Genomic DNA, 12,249 nt, shown 5'->3' on the forward strand with positions numbered 1-12,249 from the left:
GATGATAAAGTAAGTGTTAGAGATTACTCTTCCCCCACATTAAAAAAAAATGAGCTGAGAGTATCTTTTTTAGGTTTTTTCCCTTCTATTCTTCCAAAAAAAGTCAATGATTAGCACAGGATGGATACATTACAAGTGGATTAACAACTAAACTTTGCGCAATAATTAAAGGCTAAAGATCACAGAAAAGTCGAGGGTAGAGAGAAGCTATGTGCTGCCCTTTGCTAAGTGAGGGAGAACTAGTCAATGTACAGCACAACCTGAAAACGCCTGGAGAGCAGTGATGGCCTGTGAGGAGCGATGAACAGGTCAACAAATCTTACTATAATATAAAATGTCTTGGGACTTCCCTGGTGGCGCAGTGGTTAATAATCCGCCTGCCATAGCAGGGGACACGGGTTTGAACCCTGGTCCGGGAAGATCCTACTTGCTGTGGAGCAACTAAGCCCATGCGCCACAACTACTGAGCCTGTGCTCTAGCGCCCGCGGGCCACAACTACTGAGCCCGCATGCCACAACTACTGAAGCCCGTGTGTCTAGAGCCCGTGCTCCGCAACAACAGAAGCCACTGCGATGAGAAGCCTGCGCGCCACAATGAAGAGTAGCAGCCAAAAATAAATAAATAAATTTATTAAAAAAAAAAAAAAACCAGTCTTAATATAGAGATGGCCATGTGCTTGAGTGAAGAATTGACCAGGATGTGGGTACTCTTTGGGTAAGACAATTGGGCAACATGTCAATAACGCCTTTTAAAAATTCAAACACGTTTACACAGCAATTCAATTTGTAATTTGAATAAAAAATAAATTCAAGTATTAATTGTATTATTTTAAAAGGTGAGAAATAAGGAACAATTTAACAACAGAAGACTGGTTAGATAAATTATGATAATCCAAACAGGCAAACACAATACATCCAGTAAAATAATGTTTCATGTGTAAAAGATGTTTATAGTATATTGTGGAAAAATTACAGGGTTTTTTAGAATTCTGTATTCAAAATACTGACTCAAATATATACCCATTCCAAAGTGTTGATACTGGTTTTATTAGAATGATGAGACAATGAATGATTTTAATTTTCTTTTTGCTTATTATGTCTCTTTTCTGGTTTTCACTCAAAGAAATCATGCATTTCTTATGTAATTTTTTTATATATATAAACTTTTATATGCTAAAAAGATAATTATAGGGACTTCCCTGGTGGCGCTGTGGATAAGAATCTCCCTGCCAATGCAGGCGACACAGGTTCGAGCCCTGGTCCGGGAAGATCCCACATGCCACGGAGCAACTAAGCCCGTGCGTCACAACTACTGAGCCTGCCTGCACTCTAGAGCCCACAAGCCACAACTAATGAGCCCGCGCACCTAGAGCCCATGCTCCGCAGTAAGAGAAGCCACCACAATGAGAAGCCCACGCACCACAACGAAGAGCAGCCCCCGCTAGCCGCAATTAGAGAAAGCCCGCGTGCAGCAAGGAAGACCCAAGGCAGCCAAAAATAAATAAAATTAAATCTTTAAAAAGAAAAAAAAGATAATTATTAAAATTAAAGGGACAAATGGGGAAGTTTAATGATCAAGGACTAATATATTTAGTATTTAACTAACTTATTCCATTTACAAGAAAAACACTAAGATTCTAACAATAAATGAACAAAAGAATAATTAAGAGGACATTGAAGCATATAAGAAAAATAGTCTCAATAATCAAATATGTGTAAAATAAGACAACATGCTTATCCTTTTATTAGAGTGGAAATTCCCCCACCCAAAATATACAATATTAATAAAATATGGAATAATAGGCATTCTCAAATCCCATCAAACTATCTTCTCTTCTGGAATTCTAGCCAAAAGAAATACTCCTAACTATGAAAACAACTTTCACTGGAAGATGTCAATCACAATGTTCCTTGTAAAATAAAATAATGGAAATACAGTAGAAGACTACTTGGGGATTTGAATACTAGAAGAATTCAAACACTGGATCTGTTTCAAAAAGATTTTATCCATTTTGATATAGAATGATTTGCTAGAATGTAAGCCATGTAGTGATGTGAATAACTTGGTCACTTACGCAGCCCAACTCATGGAATCCCCCAAAAGTTGGTTCCAGTCATTAGGAACACATTCAAAAGGACTGCCGGAGGCTATTTTACATTGTGAAAATATTCTTTTCATGGGATAAAGTTTATTTAGCACCAAAAAGAGGATATTCCAGATGTGAAAATTAAAAAAAGGAAGGGCATAAAAGATCAAGAAGATGATGACACAGATCTTTTCCCAAAAGAGCTGTTGTACCATTTACTATTTCAATGTCTGCAGATGGTAAACCACAAACTCTGCTGCATTCCTGACATTCCTAGATGCCGATTCACACAGCTCTCAAAGAAATAAAATTTGTATATATTTATTTGCACTACATGATGCTTTTAGGCCATTTTTAAGGAAATATGTCTTATTTCTACTAGAAGAACTAGTCAGAAAAATAGTCACCCTGAATTCCTTTTGAAATAAGGCAGAATTAAATAAAAGTTGAGATAAAAATTGAAATAAGAATTAAATGAGGTAGTATGCTACAGACGTAAGAAAAACCCATTCATGGTGGGGGGCGGGACACAAAAATATTAATAGTTCATTAATTTGTCAACACATATAAACTGAACACCTGTCACATACTAGGCACCGTGTTTGGCGCTGAGAGATGTAAACTGGTAAACACAGCAGTCGCGGTCACTGTGGTCCTGCAGCTTACATTCCAGAGGGGAGAAAGACCGCTACTCAACAAGCATGCGTGTGGAGGTGCCGTCCCCAGGCATCCGCAACATTTTTCCTCCTTTTTCTCCTGTTTACTGTCAACCATTCTCATGACTGTTCACTTTAAAAATATTCATTTTAAATGACTGTACCTTCCTCACATTTTAAGACAAATTAATCACACAAACTGGTCACACTGTTTATCAGGTTCATGTCCAATTCAAATACCCAGAAGTAAAAGATAGAATGCTATTAAATGACGAAGTTCCATAAAAAGGTTCCTAGAGAAGATGAGGACAATCGTTTTTTTATTTGCATAATGCAACCGTCATACATTTTCAATTGCCCTGGCGATCCCAGCCCTGGACAGTTAATAGAGCTACTATCACCAAGTCTGCACACATTAAGACAATAAACCAGAATGAAAACACTGACAACATGGATGTGTGAATAGTAATTATAATTAACCTTTTCTAAAAGAAAAGGTATATATAATAGTACATAATAGGGTAACAATTTAACTTGTCTTTTTTTTGCTGTTCTTTTTACTCAAAGCATAAAGCAGAGACAATACTTTTTACCAGGTTAACATGCAACTTAGAAAAAAAGTTAATATACATATTAAACATGGAAATTCACCAGTAAAATCATATTTGTTATTTCCCCTCAAACATACCTTAACATTATTCCTTTATTGCATTATAAACAAGGTCCTACTACTGGTCACCTGACCCAATGCTAAGGCATTGACATTTCAGTCAGTTATGGACACAGGAATGATGTTACAAGTATAATGAAGTAACACACCTGCAAAGAAGCTGATTGCACTGCTTTACCAATGGAGAGGTCCCTATACCATCTGCCACTCCATCCCAACATGAGCACAAACATAAATATCCCCCAGCCACCCACGAAGTTGTCTTGTCAAGAAGGCCCTGAAGCATTATTTCCCTAGGTACCTAACATATCAGCACTGATGAAATACAAAAGCACCCAACTGCTCTAAGATGATCACTTTTTGGAATATTCCTTGAATGTACAATTTTCCTAGGATACAGAGAAATACAAGTTAATAAAATGATAAAGAGATAAAAATTTTCCACCTCTTCTTACATACAAAGCTTGAGTCAAAACCTTGTGTCATATTAGAAATTCCAATATAACAAACCTAAAAATTTTCAAAAGGTTTCTAATTAGTTGTATTAAATGCAGCTTCAATTATGTCAATATACATAGAGCACATATGTCAATATATAGAGACTAGCTGGAACACATTTTCATCTAGTTTCTCTAGGAAAATATAATAAGCAAGGAAGATTAATATCTACAAGATAAATTTGTCATATTTAAAAATCAATATAGTTAGTAAAATATATTTTAAGCACAAATTAAAATTAGTATTCATTTTTCTCATCTCTAGCAACCAAAAGAGCCCTCATTAGACATAATTATAGCTTCCTTTTCAATGTGTTATCTTGAACATTAACCCAGAAAATATCTTTAAAAGTGCTCTGCAGGTATCACTTCCTCTTAAGGAACCATAGAGGGACATAATGTAACAAAAGGCTACTCTAATCTAAAGGACTATTTCAAGCAAAAATAATTAGAGGACTTCTTTACATCACCAATGTAAGAAGTTTTGGAAGAGAAAAGTATATATTATAATAATTAAAATCATATATACATTTTACTTTTCATGCAAGATTGTTTAAAATATAAACAAAATGTAATTGTGAATCACTGAAAATACAGTCTTTGCCCCCAGAGTTTACAGTCAAAAAAGAAAGAAAGAAAGAAAGAGAGAAAGAGAAAGGAAGGAAGGAGGGGAGAAAGGGAGGGGAAAGGCAGAAAGAAGGAATGAAGGGAGGGAGGGAGGGAGGGAGGGAGGAAGGAAGAATGAACATGAGAAACATAGTAGAGTTCTATCAAATATTTCGTTTTATAAGGAGAATCTAAAGAGGAAGGATTCTGGTGTGCACACACATGAAATGGCTCAAGATCTAAATGATACGACTCAAAATTACTAACCACTAAGTATGAGAATTAAGAGGCTACTCTTACACAAGCAACAAACTTTTACTAAGATTTTAAAACACAATATAATTTTCTCTGTGTTAAAACTATTTAAAAAAAAACAGAAATAGAGTCTAGTTTTCTAGTCTCTGCATTAACTGACACCAGGGCCATGGAATATTTGTATTAGGAAAGAGAAAAAATGGTTTTGCTAGTGCTTCCTTAACCTATAGTTTACTCAGGGTTAGGATGGGTATTTTCAGTTTTGAGGCTTTTTAGTCAAACCAAGCAAAAATTATGACTTAAAAACCCTCAAGGCTGTATCATCAGTAAGCCAAGCACATATAATACCATAGAAAACATGTATAATTTATTAGATGGACTTAAAAATCAACACAAATCAGTTTTAGGCACTTGTTGAATACAGACTATGGGAATTTTCTACCAAAGAACACAATATCTAGCAGGCAAGACCATAAAGATTCAAACTTTAGTTTTCAGAACAATACAAAAGAGCTAGACATTCAATAAGAAATATTGCATAATTAATCCAACTGTATCCTGTTACAATTTCTTCACAATCCCACACACGATTTTAGGATTTAATAGAAGCAGCCACTTTTTGGCATCCAAGGTTTTTAAATTCTCTTTCTTTCCTTTACTACACCATTCTGGTCTTAAAATTATCGTACATTCTTTGAGGGAGCATGATATAGAAGTTTTATTTTTTGTATAAGTGGAACTTTAAAAAAGTATTGTCTATATTATGTCTGCATCTATAGTGTCAATACATGGTGATTGATAATTTTGATGTTTTTTAAAGTCCATTTCAACAGGTTTATTTTGTAAAGATAGGCTTCTCATTACTAATTCCTTTAGACAGCTAATGTTTATCTTTGTTCTTTAAGTAAACATGAGGGAAAAAAATGGAATGTGGTCTACAGTTTTAAGGATGTGGGGATGTCTTCAGGTTAAACACTACATATGAATTTGGTTTGGCGTGTTTTATTCCTCAAAACGTAACTCATTTTTTGGTAATGGGAAGATAATACACATATAACTTAATCCCTTTCACGTCTAACTAGTAGCTCAAGGAGCTGGCAGTCTAGGTAGTTCTCTTATCTTTCTCAACCTACCTTTCAGTGTGAGAAGCTAAAATTAAGAAGTATTAAAATGTTAAATAGAGTATAATTTAAAGGACTCTACTGCTGGTATGTATTTATGTGCTGTGCACACAGCAAGCCAGTCTTGTGATGTACTCAACAACTCTGATAATACTCTCTAATAAGCAAAATGCAAATCAATGAATCAAGCCAGTGGAGGATAGCAAAGAACCAGAGCACCAACTAAAAAACTAGTAGTTTGGAGAACAGTGGATATGCGTAAAGTTTAGAATATCTCCAGGACCAAGATAACATATCTTCGTTGATGGGCAATGAAGATGCCGGAGAGCAGGGGATGGCTGAGCTATGGGAAAGCCAATCCTAAAGCAAGAAGTTTCAGATTATATTTAGACAGGGAGAGGGTTCAAAGTTAAGTCATGCAAAGAAACCTTGTCTCTACCCAGCCTTGAAAGATGGATTGATTCCAAGATATGACTGGGTAACTGAGAGAAGATGACTCCAAGGTCCACAAATAATCTGGGATGTGCTACTACCCCCTATATACAAAGTAGAACACACTACAGATATATTCCCAAAAATGCCTGCAGAGAAAACTAGAAAGCTGTCTACAGTTTTTCTATGTGCACTAATATAAACAAATTTTGAGGTTGTCTGTACTGTATGTGGTTGCTGTAGTCACAGCAAGAGATGTAAAGTGCCTCTGAGAGGGGACAACAGAATCCCATTTCTAGATATCTTAATACTATATACTCAGACAGAAAAGAAAAGAACATCTCAGGGACTTCCGGCCCTTCCTCAGTGCCCTGCACTTCTCTGTGATCTCACTGTCACTACCTACTAGGCACTTCTTGAAGACCAGAAAACAGAAACTCTTTTCTATTCCATGCCACGCTTCTAAAATCACTTTACCTGCATTAAAAACGCCAGACAGCAGTGCTGAAGCACTTTTTTATTCTTAAGGCAAAATGTCATATTCCCTACCACTTTCCCCTGCCACCCAAACTACCTTTGCCCATCCATGAGGAAAGAAGATAGAACTGAAAAATTTCAAACAAGAATCCTTATTAGACTGTGTAAGATATACTTCCTAAATGCAATGACAAAATTAAACATATTGAAATGCGTATAGCAATATGGTTACTTTTACCGAGATATCAAGAGAAGTTACACAACTTTCAAAATTAGTATCAAACATAGGATATTTAAATCCAGCCACATGTAGAGGTATGAAGCTTTGTTCTTTTCAAAGCTGAGCATAATAACCCTAAATAAAATGTTTGTTTACACCCAAAAGTAGCATATTAAAAAACCAAAAGCATTGCCCTTTGCTTAATTCCACTTTAAAACTACATACAAATCACCAATATGACTATTCATGAGGCTCTCCATGTTATTTGGAAGTAATACTGTTACAATGATTTCGATGTATTTTCGTACACAAATTAAAAAAATTTTTCCCATTGTAATTTTGGTTTTATGCACAAGTATAAAGGTACCACCTTTTTTCTAATGCTTGCCCTGGAGGGTAGAATATAACAAAAAAAGCATGTTTCATAAATGTGGTAAAAGATTTCATGCATTCTCATGATGCCATGTCAATCACTAAACCAACTGTAACAACGTAGTACATGCTTTAAACATCCAATTAAGAATAAATTTTGGCTAACACCTTGATGACAAGGGAATGTGCTGACAAGGGAATGTGTCGAACTGATGTGGCAGCAATTCAAGGGACTAAAACATGGTTATTCAAATTAAAAGACAAAAAGGATAAAAGGTGTGGATTTGCTGGGCTACTTTACAGAATATTTGTCTCTGATGACACTGCAACATCTACAAAATAGATTTGGGTTTTTAATATACAAGCAATTTCTTACAGTGATTTGAAAAAGTATGAGGACATATGAACAAATAAAGCTTAGTAATTTAGGATTTACTTTTGTAAAAGCAAGTTGACAAATATTAAAATGTTATACTTGCATTTTGAACATTATAATATAAATATAAAACACAAAACATCTAATTTTAAACACTGATTTCCCATGCCTGACTTGGATTTATATAACAAGCATTTTATATTTTATAGAAAGGAACTTTCAAAGTTTTGTCAATACTTATGTACTATTATTTCTCATCAAAATCTCTGAAATCTAAAAGGTTGGTATTGAAAGTAGGTTTTTTTTTCTTGAATATTCTAAAACATGCCAGTTTGGAATTAGTCACCAGATTTTCAGGGCATGAAAGATATACCAACAGAGTTCCCAAGAACATGTTTTAACACATTTAGGATAAGTTTGTTGACATTTATAACAGAAATACCTTAGATTTTCAGATGCTGGAAAAAAAAACAAAAAACCTAGCAAACATAAAAGGTTTTGGGGCCAAGTTACTTCTTAGTAAAAATAATACATATGTTGATCAATATTTAAACCAAATCCTTAAAAGCATTAAAAAGGACTCGTATTTTGTAACTGTCAAACAATGCATTCATGTGGTTTAAGATGACAGAGGAAAACTTACAGACACACAAAAAAAACCCTCAAACTATTCCAATTCCCAAGTTAAAAAAAAAGAAACTTTCAAATTGAGAAATTATCTTTGTTGCTTAGAAAATATGCTTTCATTTTCATCTCAAATTGACTTTTAAATGCTTGACATACAATTTAATATCTAAGAAGACTGTAGCTAAATTATTTGATAATATTTATAGTGTGATACTTCTTCTCTGGGTAGACATATTTCACGCAACAGTTTCCAATTAATGCTGAAAAAAATCACTTGATAATTTTAATCACAATTAATGATTGACTGAAAATAGATTAACAATTTACTCAGTAAATTTAGATGGCATAAGGTCCAGTAAAGGGAGCAATCTGGTGACTGCTCAATGTGCAATTCTGCCCATTAGTAATACTAAGTCAAGAATATGACAGGTATTTCACTCAGCTGGACTACGTTTCCACGTATGTGATTTGGTCAACGAAAAATTAGGTACACAATGTCAAGCTTTTTCCTTTCTTTTTTTTTTCTTTCCTTTTTAAGAGCAACTCAACAATTTGGGGGTTGGTTAGTATGATACGGAGAACATACGGGAAGTACAAAATGGCACTTACCACCCACCAATGCCAGTACTCATCTCATTATGGTTATAACTAAGGATATTATTAATTTTTGTGTTATTTCCTTTTTTTAAGAACATAAATCAAAGCCATTAACTCAAATTTGAGGTATATACACAATACCTACACAACCCTATGCAAAATACTTTTGATAATAAAGCTCTTAAAGTTAAAAATATCCTCCTCTCCCTTTGTACTTACCACAGGCTATACAATGTCCTGAGAGGATTCTTTATGAGAAAAATGTCCATCACAGCTTTAAGACCTTGCTTTGGAAGGAACTAATGAGAAAGCAGATGGAAAGGTGAGACTTCATCTTTGTTTTCAAATAAGTGGTCTTAATTTTTCTTCTTATAGAAAAAGTTTAACTGTTTAAATCAGTTTATTATAAATATATCTAAACCATTAATTTTTGCAGCTTTCAGGTAAAGTCCAGCACTTCATTTATACAAAGTCTACGAGAATAGGTCAGTAGAGATCATCTAATCTTAAGTCGTGACATCATCCATTCAAGTCCTTGGCATAATCTATAAAGAAAATAAAATATCTTGATTAACTAAGATATTTTAGTTATGAACTAAAAAGCTATGAACAGCAAACTAAAAGAAGATATCATTTTTCATCTACCTAAACAACAAAGATTAAAAAATCAGTAATATTCAATGTTAGTACTATTGTGGTGAAGCCATACTTACACAGAGTGCATCTGTATATTTTTGGTTCTGTTATGTCTCTAGTGCCTAGAATACTGCCTGACATATACAAGGAGCTCAAAAATTACACAGTGAATGCCCACAGAAAGTAATTTAGCAGGAAGTATCAAAAATGTTTAAAATATCAATACTCTACCCCTTTTTCTACTTTCAGAAATGTACCCTAAAAAATAATCAGAGATAAAGACAGGTTTATGTGTTTCGACTGTTCATGAAAGCATTCTTAATAGGAAAAAGTAAAATTTAAATGTCTGGCAATAGAGGAAAAATTTAACAAATTATGGAACATTCATATGATGAAATATTTAAAAATTCTTTTCAAAGACTATTTTACAATATGATAAAATGCTCATGATATAAATGAAGTAGAAATGACAGGATATTAAATATATAGTAGAGTTGTTAAAACAAAGTATGCACACAATATTTATGTTATACCTATATATTTTAAAAATCTGAAGGAAATAAAATCTCATATCACTAACACCAGTTACCACTGAACAATGGGTAATTGAGCATAATCCAAAATACAGAAAGAGATATTCATTGTAGTAAAAGAATCTAAATGTTTAGTAAGAGAGAAATGGCTGTACATATAATTTTATAAGAAAATGAAGGACTGTTATGAAGCATTAACTGTTATCTACAAGGAGCTTTTATAGATATGAGAAACTATGCTACTATATTAATATTTAAAAAGCCAGAACTCAGATTTTTTTTTTTTTTTTTTGCGGTACGCGGGCCTCTCACTTTTGTGGCCTCTCTCATTGCGGAGCACAGGCTCCAGACGTGCAGGCTCGCCGGCCATGGCTCACGGGCCCAGCCGCTCCGCGGCACGTGGGATCCTCCCGGACCGGGGCACGAACCCGTGTCCCCTGCATCGGCAGGCGGACTCTCAACCACTGCGCCACCAGGGAAGCCCCAGAACTCAGATTTTTGTATAGCAGTCTAACAATGTAAAAGATGATAGAAATAGAAGGGAAAAAAGGGCAATGAGGTAAATAAATGGTTGTTTTGGTGTTGGCCCATACTTTTCTGCTATTACTCGACTCCTTAAGACCAGAACCCTTCCCATATTACAGAGGGAGCCCAGGCTAAGAGGTTAGCAAATGGCAGAGATGGGAGTCAAAATGTCACCAATACTAAAACCAAGAATTTAGACCAAGGTGGTCAGACTGCACAGGGAAACAACAATAGCCCCCAAACCAAACATTTCCACTTGCCAACTGCTGCAAATGGAAGTCTACATAAATCCCAAATTGAAAAGATACCATCATCTGTTGATGTCCCCTTTTAAAAATAAAACTGCCAGAGTTCATATGTATCCTAACTAATGATATATTTTCCACACAATTACTCAAAGTATATAAGTTAAATCTTTTATCAATCCTAGATGATTTGTCTTTGCTGTCAAATTTAGTATTATAATCAGTGCTTTTGCCTAAAGACCTTTGATAGACAAAGATAATATATAAATATATACCTATATCTATATATGCATCTTGACATGTATTAAACTATTTGACAAAGAAATATGTAAAAGATATTTTTACTTAAAAAAGTATGTGGACAATTGGTATTGTCTGATTTTTTTTTTTAATGAACAGATTTGCTTCTTTGAGGATCTAATTATGCTCTTCCAAATATCTGTAATCAGGTAACAGTGGCAACTATTTCACTAAGATTCAGCTTCATCTCCAATTTAATTCTTTTTTTTCTCCGCTTTTAAATATATACATGAAGGCTTCTAAATAAAGGTCTTAAATTTGGGGTTGAGGTTCTTCAGGTGTCAGGAAAGGGCAGAAGCTTGTGGCATAGATAGTGAGTTTACCTGAAGTGGCAGAAATTCCCTTCCTTTTAAGACCACAGTGAAGAGTAAACCAAATATTGAATTACTGACACTATCCATCTATGCCACGTACAGATATTATATGTTATATATCTTACATATAACAATGCTAACAACCACAGCCTTCTTGAAATCCTTTCATCTCTGGGCATTAGACATGGGAAAAATTCTACTGCAGGCATCCTCTCATGCCACACTCTCTCCAATTCTAACTCTTTTATTTTTTTTAAGTACAGCAACTCCTTCTTGACAGCACTGATGGCATATCTGCACACTAGTCCCACATGCAAATCTTCTTCTATTTCAGCTTCTTTACTGCATAAAATGTGAATTAAAAACAACTGGTCTACATGATTGTTAGGAATAAATGAAACACTCTATAGAAAGCACTCAAGGCAAGGACACGCTCGGCAAGTGTTAGTTCCTTTCTTAGACTGTAAGTCGCACTGCCAGTGCAGGAACTATTTCCTGACTTCTCCAGACTCATGACAAGCCCATTTCTCAGAATTCCTACAGCAACTCTATCATCCATATGCTCACATGCATTAGTTCAGTATGGTTATGTGTATTCTGTGTATGTTGTGTTTAATTCTTTACAGAACCAAGCTAAAAACTCTCTCACTGTAGACATGGACTATGTCTTACATCTCTCCCTTACAAAGTTCTGTACATGGTA

General features: G+C 34.6%; 1 protein-coding gene across 4 annotated transcripts in view; it reads right to left on the reverse strand.

Annotated features, from left to right (window-relative positions):
• Window positions 1-2,733: 2,733 nt before the first annotated feature.
• The window catches only part of ARL5A (ARF like GTPase 5A), a 28,617-nt gene continuing 19,101 nt past the window's right edge, over window positions 2,734-12,249 (reverse strand). For 3 of the 4 annotated variants that reach the window (XM_007108278.4, XM_028477970.2, XM_028477973.2), the window contains one exon: window positions 2,734-9,538. In XM_007108278.4, coding sequence (XP_007108340.1) covers window positions 9,490-9,538 — 49 coding nt within the window. In that variant the 3' untranslated portion in view covers window positions 2,734-9,489. The remainder of the gene's footprint in view (window positions 9,539-12,249) is intronic. The other variant, XM_007108277.4, reaches the window with a different exon arrangement.

This window comes from Physeter macrocephalus, chromosome 2 (genome assembly GCF_002837175.3).
Source record: "Physeter macrocephalus isolate SW-GA chromosome 2, ASM283717v5, whole genome shotgun sequence".
NCBI classification, from domain to species: domain Eukaryota; kingdom Metazoa; phylum Chordata; class Mammalia; order Artiodactyla; family Physeteridae; genus Physeter; species Physeter macrocephalus.